The 17,141-nt window shown below is 55.0% G+C and overlaps 1 protein-coding gene across 1 annotated transcript; it reads left to right on the forward strand.

Moving 5' to 3' along the window:
• Nucleotides 1-285: 285 nt before the first annotated feature.
• On the forward strand, nucleotides 286-15,192 carry PLTP (phospholipid transfer protein). Its single transcript, XM_081011231.1, has 16 exons — nucleotides 286-566; nucleotides 3,870-4,000; nucleotides 4,257-4,356; nucleotides 4,548-4,676; nucleotides 6,464-6,619; nucleotides 7,951-8,014; nucleotides 8,198-8,261; nucleotides 9,173-9,264; nucleotides 9,999-10,175; nucleotides 10,311-10,370; nucleotides 11,267-11,431; nucleotides 12,370-12,437; nucleotides 12,532-12,574; nucleotides 12,918-12,981; nucleotides 14,500-14,576; nucleotides 14,884-15,192. The coding sequence occupies exons 1-16, from the start codon at nucleotides 301-303 to the stop codon at nucleotides 14,989-14,991; spliced, it is 1,764 nt and encodes a 587-aa protein (XP_080867357.1). The 5' UTR covers nucleotides 286-300; the 3' UTR covers nucleotides 14,992-15,192.
• The last annotated feature ends 1,949 nt before the right edge of the window (nucleotides 15,193-17,141 follow it).

A 17,141-nucleotide genomic window follows, 5' to 3' on the forward strand; every position in this document is an offset into this window, starting at 1 on the left:
CTCCGGGGGCGACGTTGGCTCAGGCTGACCCAGCCTACAGGGTTGTTGTGAAGATAACCCAGTCAGAGAAACCCCCAAGGCGCTTTGGGCAGGGAAGGGGCAAGAAGGTGATTGCTCAGCTCCAGCTCAAGCTGGCAGGAGGGCCAGGGGGTGGAAAGGAGACCCTTCTGGGACTGAGAGCTGCTGCCGGCCAGAGCTGACAACGCTGGCCTCCCAGCTCATTCGGGGCGCCATGGGAGCTACCTGGAAGCAGGCGCCGTCCGGAGAGCCTCCAGGCCAGCTCCTCGGGGCGCGGCGAGGATGCGCGCAGCGAGGCTCCTGTTCTGCACACCCCGGGGCGCCAACCCCGGAGCAACTGCGCCCCGTTCCCTCGCCTGCCTGCCTGCCTGCCTCCCTGCCCCGAGTGGCCTCGCCTCTCCCGCCCGGGCTGTCCCCTCCTCCGCTGGGGCGGGCGAGGAAGCGCCAGGAGGGAGTATAAAGGCGCCGGGCGGGCGCGCAGGCGGGCAAGACGGGACGCGGGGCGAGGAGAGGCCGGAGCAGACGCCGCCGAGGGACCAGCGCAGCCGGCAAGTGCGCGGCGCCGCGCGGGGAGGAGGTGCCGCTCTCCCGGTTTGCAGAGAAGGGCTGGAGAGGGGGATCGCTTCCCCCGCTTGCAGGACCCTCCTTCGCCAGCCTCCCGGGGAACCCCTCGTTGGGTGGGGGGCAGGCGAGGACCCCCAGCCCCACCTGGCCCTGCAAGCAAGCTCCCCTCTCCGTTTTCCGCCGGGATTCCGGTTGCGGGGGGTGGAAGCATCGGCTGGGAAGCGACCATCTCCCCTCTCTCCGTTGCGCGCGCGCGCGCGCGGTGATGCGCCGGGAGGCTGCTGGCTTGGCCAGGGCTTCGGGGGGACGGAGGGGAGTTAGCGGGCTTCGTCCGCAAGTCACGAGATATCTGCAGCGGGAGGGGGCGGGGGAGAAAGGAGCGTTGGGTCCCCGCCGCCGCCTTCACACGGTCGCGGGCAACACGCGTGTGAGGGGGAGAGCCTTCCCTTCCCCGCGAGGAAGAGACAAAGCGCGGCGTCTCCCGCCAAGCTGCTGAAAAGGGGAAGCGCGGAGCCGGGGCTCGTGATGCGCGTCTGGCGAGGAGCCTCCGGGCGTCTGCAGCGGGCACGACCGGCCCAGACCTGCCCGCGATGGGGGGAAGGAGGCGGCGGCGGCGCGTTTGCAGAGGCCCCTTCCCACCAGGGGGCATGGAGAGGGGGGGGCGTCGAGGGGTGCGGGAGCATGGCATCCCACCCACAGCGCCCCGGGGACGGGGGCAGTTGCGAGGGGCTGGGTAGGGGGCAAGGGCCAGGCTCGTCTGCGCCCCCGGGTCCGGGTCTGGCTTGGAGAAGGGGGGTGCTCCGGCTCAGGGACCAGGCAGCCCGAGGTGGGGTGGGGGAAGCTCAGGGGGCTGCTGGAGAGAGCTGCCCCTCATCCCCGGGACTGCCCGGTGGAGCTCCTCTTTCTTGGGGGGCTGTATCACCCCCTAACCCCCAGTCCCGCTCCCGCGCAGTGGGCAGCGAGCGGCCGGCGGGGCTGCGCCCAAGTGGAGGAGAAGCGAGCCCGAAGGGAGCCGCTGGAAAACTCTGGCCCCAGCCTGACCTCAAACTCCTGATCTTCCAGCAGCTCGCCAGACCCCCCCCCCCCCCGCCACACACACAAAGGACAAGCATAAGAAAGAGTCCGCAGGCTGGACTCCCCCCTCCCTCGCAGAGCCCTCTGGGCCAGCGGCCAGATCTCCACAGTCCCGTTGTCCAGACGTTCGCGTCCCTGGTGCGTATTGCCCGTCCTGTGGAACTTAGTGGATAACTGCCTCTGAACATGGAGGCTCTGCTGAGCGCTCAGGGATAGCAGCTGCTGGAGGAGGAGCCTCCCTTTTCCTTAGAAGAGAAAGCTGCGCTTGGTGGGGTCCCGCCTAGAAGCTCCCGCTGAGGTCAAGAGAGGATCCTTCTTCCTTCCCAGCAAGGACCCCTCTGATCCTCCCCCCATGAACTGGGTCCGGCCTCCTGTCAGTCTTTAAAAAGCTTAGAATTTTAGAACTGTGACATTGGAGGGGACCCCAAAGGTCGTGTAGTCCAACCCTCTGCAATGCAGGAGTGTGACCATCTGAAACCACGCAAGCCGTGCTCTGAAGAAAATGCCCACCAGCTCTGACCCAAAGGCCTGTCTTCTCCAGCCCTCTCAGCGTGGCCCATCGGACGGGCACTTTGGGCAAAAGGAGCTTTGGGTCTTTCTTCACTTCTGGAGTGACTGGTGTCCCTCCAGCACTTCCCGAAAAATTGTTGCAAAAACAAGGCTTCTCCTAGAGGAAGAGTGGGAGACAAAACCCCTAGAATGGTAGAGTCAGAAGGGACCCCCCAGGGTCATCCAGTCCAACCCCCTGCAATGCAGGAATCTCAGCTGAAGCCGCCAGGACAGACGGCTATCTGACCTCTTCAAGGAAGGAGATACATTCAATAAATACTGTCCTTTTCTGTGTATAAGACTAGGTTTTTTTTACTCTAAAATAATGTTAAAAAATGGGGGTCGTCTTATACGTAGGGGTCATCTTCCCCCATTTTCATAAATTTGGGTCCCCCAAAATAGGGGTCGTGTTATACATGGAAAAATACGGTAAACGATTTCAAAAAATAAATCCTGTAAAAGTGTAATGTGCAATAATAATAATAAATTTTATTTATACCCTGCCCTCCCCGGCCAGAGCCGGGCTCAGGGCAGCTAACAGCAGTAAAAATTACAGTTAAAAACATAATGGGGGGGGGGGAGACCCAATTTAAAATACAGGTTAAAATGCAATTTAAAGTGCAGCCTCATTTTAAAAGTAGCCCATAGATCACATAAAGACATAGAAACATTCAAATTACCATGCCCCATGAAGAACATCATCCACACACTAGCCTTTAAGAACATGAGAAAAAAAGTTATTTTTTAAATCAGGCACCTAAAAGAAGATAAGGTTGGGAGGAGAAACACTTCAGTGGGGAGGTCATTTGACTGGCACAGAGCCCCCGCCAAAAAGGCTCTTTCCCACAGGCCCCACCCGCAGTTTAGCATGGAGACCCCCCCCCCCAAGAGTCCCAGCTGAGGATCACAGTGCCTGGGCAGGTGGGTGCGGGAGGCGGCGTTCTCTGGGGAATTGGGGCCCCAGGTCATTCAGGGACTTTCACTTCCAGCTGAGCACCTTGAATTGGGCCCAGGAAGTTCTCAGTCTTAGCCCAGTCTTAGCCTGGCACAGAGCCAGTTGCATCAAGATCCCCCCTGCCCCCCCCCCCCCCAGCGCTGAGGAGCTGAGGTTTCTGTTGCTCTGCCTGTAATGTGGAGGAGGGTTTCCTCAGAGGACTGTGCGCAGTGATGGCCAAGTGCCCATCAAATCACTGGCCCTCAGCACTGTGGGAGGGACTGGTGCCACTTCTGTGTCCCGCGCAGCCCCTGGCACACATCGCTTGCCAGGGAGGGGGGCGGGGAAGGAGAGGGAGCTGCTGCCCACGGACCTGCAGCTGGATCAGGCCAAAGAGGGCCCATCTAGTCCAGCCCCCTGTCCTCACAGTACCCAATGCGAAACCCACAAGTGGGATTTGAGCACAAGGGAATGGATACTGATGTTTTAGACCTTGAAGGTCACAACAGTAGTTTTGCTTGGCAGGCATCAAAGACAAAATGTAGCCCCAGAATCTACAATTTATTTGTTGTATGAAATGGTTAAAGCACATAGAGCTTTCTTGAATCGTGTTGTAAGAAAATCGGTTTTATCCAGTCCTGTGGGAGGGAGTTCCACAGTTTAACGATATGCTCCTGCATGAGCTATGTTCTAGGGCCAACGACTTGCTCTCCTCCGCCACCTCTTGCAGGGCAAGTGCCACCATGGTCCTGTGCAACTCTCTTCTCCTCTTCCTCCTCCTGCTGCCCTTCTTGGGCACAGCGGCTGCCGCTGCCACTCCAGGCTTCAAGATCAGGATGACAGCCAAGGGCTTGGACCTGGGTAAGGAGGCGGGGGGCAAGGGGAGGGGATCCTGCAAAGCGGTTCTCTTTGGGGTACCTGCCTGGTCCTCAGCACTGCTCCTGCCAAGGACCCCTCTGGCCTTTGGGTCCTGCCCTGTTCTGCCTGCCAAAGGGGACTTGGTGGGTCTCTTTGCCGGCACCTCCTGCTCCCAAGGGATGTGGGTGGCTGCTTGACCCCCCTCCTGGGTTTGTGAGGGGAGCAGCTGGCGGTGACACCCCTCTGGGGGCTTTTGCAGTGAAGCAGGAGGGGCTCCGCTTTGTGGAACAGGAGCTGGAGAACATCACCATCGCTGATTTCCACGGCAAGGAGGGCCAGTTCCACTACAACATCAGCAAGTGAGTTTATTTGGGGGGGGGCTGCCCCACAGGGGCTTTGCTTCCTAGCTTAGAAGATGCTGTGCTTGGCCAGGGACCAATCACCCACCCTGAGTTGATGGCCGCCTCCTGTGGAAGGGAGTTCCATAGTTTAGTTGCAGGCTGTAACTCTGCAATTCAGTACTAGGCTGCATCTCTTGCTCTCCCCACAGGGTGAGAGTGACCCATCTCCACCTGTCCGCCTCCGACCTGCGCTTTGAGCCCAAGCAACACCTGGCCTTCAACATCAACAACGGGTCCATCAGCCTGCGCTTCCGCCGCCAGCTGCTCTACTGGTTCTTGTGAGTCACTCGCATTCTACTCTCACACCAGCCCAGGCTCTGGCACCAGCCCAAACAGGGAGCCTTGGAGGAGGCCGGCTTGGGGAGGGGGGTAACTAAGCCTCGGTCAAGGATACCTGAAGTTCTGCCCGGACACTGAGGTCCAGCGCCGAGGGCCTTCTGGCGGTTCCCTCCCTGCGAGAAGCGAGGTTACAAGGAACCAGGCAGAGGGCCTTCTCGGTGGTGGCACCCGCCCTGTGGAACGCCCTCCCACCAAATGTCAAAGAGAAGAACAACTACCAGACTTTTAGAAGACATCTAAAGGCAGCCCTCTTTAAGGAAGCTTTTAATGTTTAACAGACTACTGTATTTTAATACTTTGTTGGAGGCCGCCCAGAGTGCGCGGGGTATAAATAATAAATTATTACTTAAGCCCCCAGGGAGCCAGCTCCTTCCCACCACAGGCAGAGGGTCCTTGCAAGGGAGCTGTGAGCCCTGAAGTGGCAAGACCTCTTGTTAACTGGGATTCATGCATTGAAAGCGTTGGACTAGCTGGCCTTGCAGCTCTACAGTTTGATGAGTCTGCCTGGATAGCATGTATCATGCATGGGAATGGGGCAAATATGAATCCCTGTGACCCACATGTGTGGGGTAAATCACAAAAGAATTGAGTGGGGGCCTGGAATCAAAGTGTGGGGCTAAGATCAGTTGCAGAGTTTAAACTCACAAAGTCAAGCACCTCAGTGAAGCGAGAGGAATATAAGCTGCTTGCATATCTCGTTTAGTCTGTTTGCAAAGCACCCCTCTCTTTCTACCCCTTTGCAATGAACAGACCACACACTGTTAAGTAACTTTAAAATGCTTTACTTACAAAATGTTCCAAAAGTCGGATTAATGCATTTATCCAAGCAGCGGCAAAGAGAGCACAGGCAGAATACTGTTGGGTAGAAAATGCAGAAAGATCGCTTCAAACGCATGGGCTCTAAGCTTGGAGTTTGCTTAGGCACATCTTCCTTGATCAGTTATATGGCACAGAGAGAGAGGGAACAGGAAGAGAAGGCTTAACTTCCTCCCTCTTCAGAGAAGAGGAGGCGTGACCTAGCTGAGTCTAGGAAAAGGACTCTGTAGTCTTAACCCCTTCATGCACTAACTAGTATTTATGCTAGTATTTATATAGAAGGATTTATGCTAGTATTTATATAGAAGGATCTGGTAACTTCTGTTTCAGTGTATCTGAAGAAGTGTGCATGCACACGAAAGCTTATACCAAGAACTAACTTAGTTGGTCTTTAAGGTGCTACAGGAAGGAATTTTTTTAGTATTTATGCATTATTATATTTGACTGCAATCTCCCACCGAAACCTCTGTCTAATGCAGGCATCCTCAACCTTCGGCCCTCCAGATGTTTTGGACTACAGTTCCCATCATCCCTGACGACTGGTCCTCTTAGCTAGGGATCATGGGAGTTGGAGGCCAAAACATCAGAAGGGCCGCAGGTTGGGGGTGCCTGGTCTAATGGGCCAATTGTGCCCTCCCAGCCTGGTCCTCAGCACTCTCTCTGCTGAGACCCTGGCCTGATCCTGGCATTGAAAGCTGGGCCTGGGCTTCCAAGTGCCCTGTGGTGGGTTCCCTTTGTGGCTGAATTGTGGGGCTGCTGGCCTCATCATATCATCATTCAGTTCTTTATGCCCCAGCCACTCTGGGCGGCTTCCAGCAAAATACTACAACTTGGGGGTTGGCCTCCTGTGGGACGCCTGGAGAGTCAGCCTTCCCACCCCCATGCCTACTTTTAACCCTTTCCACCCCAGCTATGACATCGGCTCCATTAACACTTCGGCAGAGGGGGTCCACATCCACACTTTGCTGGAGCTCTCCAAGGACAACAGCGGCCGCCTCAAGATCTCCAACTTCAGCTGCAACGCCTCCATCGGCCGCATGCATGCCGGATTCAGTGGCACGCTCAGGTACGCCTGCCTCCAGTTGGCCCCTGGCGCTTTGGGGGAGCGAGTCCCCAGGGGCGCCTCTGAGCAGGGCTGAGAGAGGTGGCAAGCTGCTTCAGGGACCAGGCTGGCAACTAAGTTGGCATCACAGCGGCATGGTTGGAAGGGGCGGGGGCGGCGGGGAGCCCGTAGCAGCAATAGAGGAGCCCATGGTGGCTGAGGATGCTTTGGGGGCAGGGCAGTGGCTGGAAGGTCCAGCAAGGAGTTAGGGTGGCTCATTCCCACTGGGCAGAATAGATAAGAAGAGCCGGCTGGATCAGGCCCATGGCTCGTCTAATCCAGCATCCTGTTCTCACAGTGGCCAAGCAGATGCCTCAATGGGAAACCAGTAAGCAGGATCTGACCACAAGAGCAACTCTCCCCCTTCCTGTGGTTTCCAGGGGGAGGCAGAGCACAGCCGTCCTGGCTAGCAGCCGTCGATAGCTCTTCATTATCTTCTTTTAAGGCTTCTAGGGTGGTGGCCACCTACTGTGGGAGGGAGTTCCACAGTTTAACTATGTGCTGCGTGAAGAAGGACTTTCTCTCATCTGTCCTGAGTCTTCCGACATTCAGCATTCTTGAAGGTCCAGAAAGCCTTGTGTTAGGAGATCCTGTGACAGGGAGGGGCATTCTGGGACTTCCCCTTAGAAAGGATCAAGGGGCTCCACCAAGGTGGATTTGATTTAAATCAAATCAATTTAAATCACTAGTCAGTAAGACTCAATTTATTATAATAATTATAATTATAATTAATCTTATTTATTTATTTACAGAAAGACTCATTCTTGTTTGTATAATCTTAATATTTACAACCAGATGAAGGTTTCATTTTTGGAATAATACATTTTCAGAGTAGTTTTTACAGTTATATCAAAAATTACTGATTTGGTTATACTATTAGAAATACAAAGACAGGTAATTATGAAATTATTGTTTATATTTGGACAACTTTTCTGCTGTACTTTATCGGAAGGAGAAAAACAATCATTTCCTTAATAACAATTTAAACTATTTAACACAAAAACATTATAGCGTACGTATCCATGTTTGTTAACTGATGTGGTTAAACAATTAAAAACAAACAAACAACTTAGACTGAGTTTTAGCACACATGAAAAACTTAAATCCTTATTTCCTGATGAATAGCCTTTGGACTATAATGTAACTTCAATAGAAAACTATCTTTAGAAAGATTTTTCCTCCAAAAGCATTTTATTATAAATATTTCCGATTTAAATAGAATTTTTTTTAAAAAAGAAAACCATTGATTTTTATCCCTTCTGGGCTCCACTCTCATGCTTTTGCGTTCTCTCCAGAAAGGTGTATGAATTCCTTGGCACTTTCCTCACCACGGGGATGCGCTACCTTCTCAACCAGCAGGTAAGAACCACCAAGCCAGAGGTAGGTGGGGCAGGGGACCTTTGGCAGCCCCTCTGGCCGACAGGGGGCAGGAAGAGGTCCCAAAGAGGAGAGTGGGAGAGACCCTCCCTTCCCTCTGCGTTGCACTGGGGGCTGTTGCTTCCTGCGCCCCGCAGACTCCCCCATTCCCTTTCTCGCTTTCAGATCTGCCCGGTGCTGAACCACGCGGGGCTCGTGCTGATCAACTCTCTGCTGGACACGGTCCCAGGTGAGGAAGGCAAGGCAAGGCGACCCACACTCTGCCCCCGCTCCCTGCCTGAGCTCGAGGGTCAATAGTGGGGGGACGTAGGAGAAGGCCAATGCTGGCTGTCTTGGCTTCCTCTTTAGCCACGCGCAACCTCTCCAGCCGGGAGAAGCTGCGCACGCCTTTGTTTATAGCCGCAGGGCTGGGACAGGGGAAGCCCGAGCTTGCCCCGACACCAGCCACCAGAACAGGCTGCTATCTGCAGGCTTGCGGATAGCTGCTTGAAGCCCGGGGAGCGCAGCGGGGTTCAGGCTGCAGGCTGCTATCCAGAAGCCTTCGGAGCGCTCTGAAGGCTTGCGGATAGCTGCCTGAAGCCTGGAGAGCGAGAGGGGTCGGTGCACACCAACCCCTCTCGCTCTCCAGGCTTCAGCGAAAGCCTGCATTCACTCCATAGGACGCACATTTTTGGAGGGGAAAAAGTGCGTCCTATAGAGCGAAAAATACGGTATATGTCAGTTTCGCGAATTCCACATAGTCCATCAGTTTCTCTTGCCACAGTTCTTTAGTCGGGATTTCTTCATTCTTCCATCCCTGTGCTATTAAGACTCTTGACGCCATTGTCGCATACATGAAAATGTTTTTCAGTTTCCTTGGCAGGTCTTTTCCTACAATCCCTAACAGAAAGGCTTCAGGTTTTTTTTACAAATGTTAATTGGAACATTTTCGAGTCCAGCAGCCTGTTCTTACAGGGGCCGACCAGAGGCCTGTGGGAGACCTGCAAGCAGGATTCAAACACAATTCCCAGCAACTGGGGTTCAGAGGCATCTTCACTCTGACCATGGAGGTGGAACATGGCCATGTGGCTCAGGCAGGCAGGCAAGGGACGCTGTGGCCATCAGCTGCGCTCTCTCACTCTCTCTCCCCCTGCCCTGCAGTGCGGAACCCGGTGGACGACCACATTGGGATAGACTACTCCCTGCTGAAGAATCCCGTTGTCACGTCTGACACCATGGACCTGGATTTTGAGGTGCCTCCTGCAGCAGAGCCCAGGGCTGGGGAACACCGGGACTTGGGTGGGGGTCCCGGGCAGGGAAGAGGACTGAAAACGTGGGGTGGAGCAGCTGAACAGGTTGTGCCCAACCTCTGCCCGAGGGGGACAGGAGGAGCCTTTGTTCTCCACCCCCATTGTTCCAGTGCTGAGGGCCTTCTGGCAGTTCCCTCCCAGCAAGAAGTGAGGTTACAGGGAACCAGGCAGAGGGCCTTCTCGGTAGTGGCACCCGCCCTGTGGAACACCCTTCCACCAGATGTCAAGGAAATAAGCAGCTATCTTATCTTTAAAAGACATCTGAAGGCAGCCCTGTTTAGGGAAGTTTTTTATATTTAATGCTGTATTGTTTTTAACACTCGATTGGCTGGAGAAACTTGGCCAGATGGCATAAATATATTATTATTATTATTATTATTATTATTATTATTATTATTATTGATGGTAGGCAGAGCCCAAGGAACTGGGGACTGACATGCGCTCTGGCTGCACTCCCGGAAGAAGCCTTTGCCAATATTTAAATCCTAGAGGTTTGGTACGGGGAGGTCTCCAGTTTGCGTCAGAAGGAGCAGCAAGATGCGGGCAAGGGGTTGAATATCTGGGGAGTCAAAACCCACCCTGTGGTCCCAGGCAGGCGTGCTTGGGGCATGGGCGAGCTGCAAGCAGGTGGCTCCTGGCAGTTGGGTCTGACCAGGGTTGTCCCTCCCCCCCCCCAGGGCAAATTCTTCTACTTGGGGGACGAGAACAAGACCCTCCCCAATCTGGCCGTGGAGCCTGTCGTGCTGGAGACGGAGCGCATGGTGTACCTGGCTGTCTCTGAGTACTTCTTCGATTCCGCCCTCTTCTCCTACTTCCAGGCTGGCGTTCTGAGCATGGAGATTGCTGACGAAAAGGTTGGTTGGGCAGAGAAGCCATGGGGCCGGGGTGGTGATGGTGGAGAGATGGTCAAAAGCTGCGCCAAGCGGGCAGAGGCCGGGGAGCCCACAGCTGCTGCTCTGACCTGCTGGTACGCGTCACTCTTGTTCCAGGTGCCAAAGGATTTGGAGGTTCTGCTGAGAGCCACGTTTTTCGGGAGCATCGTCATGATGGTGAGTGGTGGCGGCAGGGAAGGAGCTTCCCCTGGGCCAGCTCCTTCCTTCCTTCATCCAGACTCCATGCTTCTCGCCCACCAGAGTGGCAGCAGAGCTCTGGGAGAGAAGCTGAGTTGTGGGCAAAGGGGCACAGCAGAGGTTTCCATCTCTTTCTGTGTGTGATCTGATAGTCTCCCTCAGCTCCGCCCCAGGAAATTGTTGCTGTTGTTTAGTCATTTACTCGTGTCCGACTCTTCGTGACCCCCTGGACCAAAGCACGCCAGGCACTCCTGTCTTCCACTGCCTCTCGCAGTTTGGTCAAACTCATGCTGGTAGCTTCAAGAACACTATCCCACCATCTCGTCCTCTGTTGTCCCCTTCTCCTTGTGCCCTCCATCTTTCCCAACATCAGGGTCTTTTCCAGGGAGTCTTCTCTTCTCAGGAGGCGGCCAAAGTCTTGGAGCCTCAGCTTCAGGATCTGTCCTTCCAATGAGCACTCAGGGCTGATTTCCTTCAGAAGGGAGAAGTTTGATCTTCTTGCAGTCCATGGGACTCTCAAGAGTCTCCTCCAGCACCAGAATTCAAAAGCATCCATTTTTTGGCGATCAGCCTTCTTGATGGTCCAGCTCTCACTTCCATACATCACTGCTGGGAAAACCATAGCTTTAACTATACAGACACTTCTTCATGCAGTGCACAGCTAAACTGTGGAACTCCCTCCCACTGGAAGCAGTGATGGCCACGGACCTAGATGGCTCCTGAATCCCAGGAGGGGCAGAGGGCTCTTGCGTTCGAATCCTGCTTTCAGATTTCCCATAGGCAACAGTCCAGCTCTGGTGAGAGGAAGATGCTGCGCTAGATTTGGCCTGATCCTGCAGGCTCTCCTCATCGGAGTCCCTCCTTCTTTCCTCCAGAACCCCTCCGTGGTGGATGCTCCTCTGATGCTGAGGCTGCGGGTCTCCTTGCCGCCCAGCTGCGCCATCAAGGCCTCGGGGATGTCCATTTCCGTCACAGCCACCCTCAACATCTTCTTGGCGCCCGTGGATCAGCCCCTGGTCCAGCTTTCCAGCATGACCATGGTGAGTGGTGCAGGCGAGGCCAGAGGTTGGGGAAACCGGCCCCCGCCAGGGACACAGCTCCTGGGGGGGGGGCACAAAAACCAGACTGTGGGGTGTAGGGCAGAGATGTTTGGGGCAACGGGCCACCACCGTCGCAGCAAGATAAAACCCAGGAGACGTTTCCTCTCCTTCTTGCACCACAGAACAAGGGGGTGCAATTCTTCTGGGGAAACCCAGTCAGATGGGTGGGGTATAAATAAATAAATTATAATTATAATTATTATGCCCTTCCTCCTTGCCTCACTCTTTGAGGACTTGGGTGGCATAAAATGCTGTAATTTCTAATGCAGCTATTACAGTAAATTGATTTTTCCAGGGGTGGTTGTCTGCTGATACAGCCCTTTGCCAAGGGCACAAGGGAGCCTCAGGGCATCTCTGAGTGAGGCCAGATCTTCTTCTCCCCAGATTCCCTCCTGCTCACGTGGGTGTTTCCCCCCAGCTCAAAGGAGCTGCTGACTCTCCTGTGACCCCTTGTCCTCCTGCAGCGGCAATTCTTGCATTTCTGTGTGTTAGACTAGATGGCCCCTGGGGTTCCTTCCCACTTGGCAATTCTACGATTCCTCCTCCTCCTCCATCTCCTTGTGGCGTGGTTCACCTGAGTCACCTGCAGCTGTTTCTACAGCTAGCTTCTTGCCTGCAGAAGAGCGTAACTCTGGAGCCCCAAAGGCTGGGAGGAAGGACTGGGAGCAGTGCTGTTGGGGAGGGTCTGTTGTCATAGGATTAGGGCCCTGAAGCTCCCAGTTCATGGTCAAAGAGCTCTTCTAGGAGGCCGCGACAGTTCTTGGCCTCCAACTGCTGCTTCCTGTCTCTGTTGGAAAGCCAAAGGGTGGCAGTCGCCCCCTTCCCAGGCAGGATGTCGGGCTCCTTTGAAACTGACCTGCCCCTCGTCTCCTTTCCAGGAAGCTCGGCTGAGCGCAAAGGTGATTCTGCGCAAGAAAGCTTTGCAGGTGCTGATGGACCTGAGAAGGTACTGGAAGAGTCGCAGGATGGGGAGAAGGGCCAGCCATGGCCCAGTACGGACGGCTGTCACTCACTTCTTCCTCTCTCTTTGCCTTGTTCAGGTTCCGGATCTACTCCAACCAGTCAGCGCTGGAATCCCTGGCCGTAAGTGCTGGGGAGGGACCTGGGAGAGGCAAGGCAGGGCTGCAGCTCAGAATGGGGGTCGCCTCCCATGCCTTGCTGAGTGCCCAGGAGTGCAGGGGCTCCGTTTCCTGTGTCTCCCCCCAAAAGCACCTGGAAAGAGCTCCCTGCTCCTGCCATCCTGAAGAGCCAGAGGGGAAACTGAGGCTGCTGGCTCTCCTCCACTGGGGCTGTTTAAGCAGAGGCTGGGTGACCACCTGTCAGGAACCTGGCGATTTCTGCATTGTAGGGGTTGGGCTAGAGGACCTTTGGGGTCCCTTCTGACCCCACGATTCTTCTATGGCTCACTCTTTCCCTCCCTCCCCAGCTGATCCCTCTGCAAGGGCCTCTGAAGACTCTGCTGCAGCTGACCATCATGCCCATCATCAACGGTAAGAGGCCTGGAGGCGTCGCACGCCTCTGCGCCTGGCAAAAGGAGAGACGTCCTTGTGTAGAGGCCCTGGACCTACTTCTGACTCAGCCTGGCCACCGCAGCCAAGAACGAGAGCTTCCCTCTCTGGGGCAGCGGGGGGGGGGAGCGGGGGGGGCACACAATGCTCAGCATCAGTGTGGTCACTCTGTGCCCCCCCCACCAATTGCAGCTGGGTGGCAAGTCCCCCTGTCACTTTTGGCCACAGGGGCCTCTGGGAGCCCAGAGACATCTCAAAGGCCAGTCCTTCAGCGCAAAGCCAGTAACGGTTCCTTGGCTGCCTGGGTTCAACTGGTATTTCAGAAGCATTGCTGCCCCCAGAGAAGAGCCATTGCACACTGGAGAAATCTGAGGGCTCCCTTAGACAAAAAACAAGGACACCAGCCAGGAATACCAGAACAAAACAGCAGCCAGTCAGCTTGGTCTTGATTGAAGACTGTCGCGACAGGACTCCCACCTGCCACAAGGTGGAACGAGATGGAAGCCCCCAACAAAAGAGCCCCCAAACTTTTATTAGCTGCTAATCTCCATGTTGTGGGACGCAGGTGGTGCTGTGGGTTAAACCACAGAGCCTAGGACTTGCTGATCAGAAGGTCTGCGGTTGGAATCCCCGCAACGGGGTGAGCTCTTGTTGCTCAGTCCCTGCTCCTGCCAACCTAGCAGTTCAAAAGCACATCAAAGTGCAAGTAGATAAATAGGTACCGCTCCAGCGGGAAGGTAAACGGCGTTTTCGTGTGCTGCTCTGGTTCGCCAGAAGCGGCTTCGTCATGCTGGCCACATGACCCGGAAGCTGTACACCGGCTCCCTCGGCCAATAAAGCGAGATGAGCGCCGCAACCCCAGAGTCGGCCACGACTGGACCTAATGGTCAGGGGTCCCTTTACCTTTTTAATCCCCATGTTACACCCCCCAAACTACATCATTCATACATCATGGTTACATCATAAAAGGGGAGGTCTGGTGGCAGTAATCTGAGCATCCTGGACCCTGCCCCATGGTTCTCCTTGTCCTCCACCAAACACCCATCAAGTGTAACAAAAGAGATCTTTACATTTCCCTGTTTCCCAGACAAGTCAATCCCACCCTTTGGTCTTGATCTGGGTTTGTTATTTCTGGCATGGCTACCTGTCTGGCACTCAGGTATCAGGATGCCAGGGATTATCACTCAGGCAGAGGGGCTGCTGAGTAGCTGAGCTCACATGTCTAGATGAATTTCTGAAGTTTTGCCGGTGAGTCAGTACACAGATACAAGCAGAGGCCCTTTGAGTAGATAGGAAGAAACTGTGTTTTGTGGGGACAAATCACAAAAGCGATGGTGCTGGTTTTGGTAGTGGGCTGCATGTGCATATCTGCTGGAGGGGCAATGCCCCCCCCAACCTATACATAAATTCCTGCAGCAGCGGCTAGTGGCCCCCAAGAGCCCTCTCCTCCATAACTCTTGCCTCAACTCTTCCTTTTCTTTTCCTTTCCTTTCCTTGCAGAGAGAACCAAGAAGGGGGTGCAGATCCCACTCCCCGAAGGCATGGATTTCATGAAGGAAGTGGTCACCTACCACAAGGTAGGCAGAAGGATCTGAGCCCTCCCCTCTTGGGGCTTCCGGAAGCATTCACTGTTTCCAACCACAGAGGCCGAGCCAGCTGCCTCACAGTCCTCGACAGCCTTTATCCGCCATGCACTTTAGAGCCCCCTTTTGCAAAAAGAGCAAGAGTCCAGCTTCTCTGGCAGGATGCGGCCGTGCTGCTGCTGTCACCGCCTCCGCCTCCCCTTTCCAGGAGCTCCAGCGTCTTCCCTCCCCTGGGAAGTGGCAGCAGCCGAAGCTCCAATCCTGCCCCAACTTTGCCCACCTCTCTCTCCTTCCTTTGCAGGGCTACCTGACCATTGGCGCAGACCTCCACTTCTCCAAAGGCCTGAGAGAGGTGGTAGAGAAGTACAGGACCCCGCAGGGCCCACCGCCGACCTCCGTGGCTGCCTGAGGGGCTCCACCAGCAGCCCCTCCTCTGGCCTCCCCCCCTCTGAAGGGCAGAGCGCCTGCCTGCCCTGGTTTGCCCTCCGCCAGCTCACGGCAGGACCAAGCAGGCAGCATCACCAGCAAGGCAGGACAAGGCGGCGGCAGCAGCTGCTGCCGCTTTGGGAACCTGAACCAATAAAACAGGTCAAAACCACTCATCTTTGGACACCTGCCTGCTGTCTTCTGTGGGGACGGGGCTGCTCCATTCCCGGTGTGCCAGTCTGAGGAGGTGCTTTGCCCGCTCTGTGGCTCAGCCCAGGACTGCTGAGGACCTTGTGCCAAGGGGCAGCGTCTGGCAGGAAGGCGCCAGGCCTCGAGGGGGGCTTTGCCACAGAGCAGGCACTCTGGCCCAAACAGCGTGGCAACATCCTGGGGGGCTGAATTTCCCTCTTTGGAAAGGCAAAGCCACGGAGATGGATAGCCCTTATTATTTCCATATGTGGGTTGATATGCAGGGGAGAAAAATCAGTCCAGAGTGGAAGGGCAAGCAGTGCCCCACTCCATGCCCACAGGCCTGTAACAACTGCTACCCACTTGGCACCTGCGCAGCCCAGCGCATCACCTGCATCCACACCTTCGTGGTACAAGTTACGACGACCCTGGAAGGTAGGCCAGGATCATTATCTCCATACTACAGATGGGGGCAGTGAGCCTGAGCGAATGTGGCTCCCCAAGGCCAGCCGAGGAGGAGTTTGGAATGAGTTTCAGAGCAGCAGCAGATCCAGCCCTCTCTCTTTGCAGCTGCACTTAGATTAAAACATTTAGTAACAGACCCCAATCATTTACGGCATTTTCTCCAAAGGCTCCCACCTTTCCAATCTGAAAAGCCACTTTCACCTTCCTAGGGGTGTTCGAGGTGCGTATCAATTGTAGATCTAAGGCAAGGTAATCTTGTGTGTTTGCAGGAGGAGCGTGTCCCAGCCCCTTCATCAGTCACGTGACACCCCCCCCAATAATAAAAAGCCTCTATGGAAGTGGAAGGACTTCTCCTGGGATGGGAAGCGGGAAGAGAGATTTTCTTCCATAAACTTCCTTACACGAACAGGTCTTAGAATCCAAATCCTTCTCTACTTAGGCAGATGGGTTCCTTTCTCAGAGCTGCAGAGTCCCTCTGTGCCCAGACCTTATATACCAGCCTGGCACCCCCCCCCCCAATATTCTGGGCTGCCATCTCCATCAGACCCAGCCAGGGGGGTCTGGGACACCGGGGGTTGTAGCCCAGAAGATTGGCCAGGGGAAGGCTGCTGCTTCTAAGGGCAGAATCCTGGCTTGGTTACTTGGGGCTGCGGCAGTCCAGTCTCCGTGGGCTTTATTGCTGTCAAGGGAGCCACAGGAACCTGCTTCGTGCCAAGTCAGTCAATGGGCCATCGAGCTCAGTCACTGACCCAGGCCGGCAGCAGGAGCCGCCCCCAAGGCCTCCCTAGCAAACCCAGGGCAGACACTTTAGATCTCTTCTGCCACAGGGCCTCTCCCGGCCCCACCCAGGGCAGACTCTCCTCGCTCCACAGGAGGAAGTGGGCCTGGACTGAGCCGTGATTTAATGGGGAATAAATAAGCATTTCTGAGGCGCTTGGGAATTCTGCATTGTTATGGCTTGCTTGCAGAAACAGGTGATTTCTGCAAACGTAATGTCACTCGCTTACCAATGGATTCGTTACAAGAAAGGAGATTCTGCCTAAACATCAGGAGGAACTTTCTGGCGGCAGGAGCTGTTCAACAGTGGACCAGACTCTCTGGGAAGGAGGTGGTCTCTCCTTCACTGGGGGACTAACTGTCGGGGCTTCTTTAGCAGAGTTCCCCATGTTGCAGGGGGGCTGGATCAGATGACCCTTAGGAGTCCCCTCCTAACTCTACAGTTCAATGATTCTATGGCACAACTAGTAGGTTAAATATAGCAGTGGCCGCCCCAACAATTTAGAGATTCACTTCCTTCTTTATGCTGTTACTATGGCCTTAGACATCTAGCGGAAGACTTTTGATGTGTGACTAAAAAATGAAGCTGTTTCGTTTCTGAGCTTCAACGTTTGGTGAACGACCCAAAAGTGTGTTGAGAGGACAAAGCCAGAAGGCAGGCAGATTCACCACATTGGATTCAGGATGCCAGGCATTTTCCAG

Source organism: Podarcis pityusensis (assembly GCF_964106645.2).
Source record: "Podarcis pityusensis genome assembly, chromosome: 6".
Lineage (NCBI taxonomy): Eukaryota > Metazoa > Chordata > Lepidosauria > Squamata > Lacertidae > Podarcis > Podarcis pityusensis.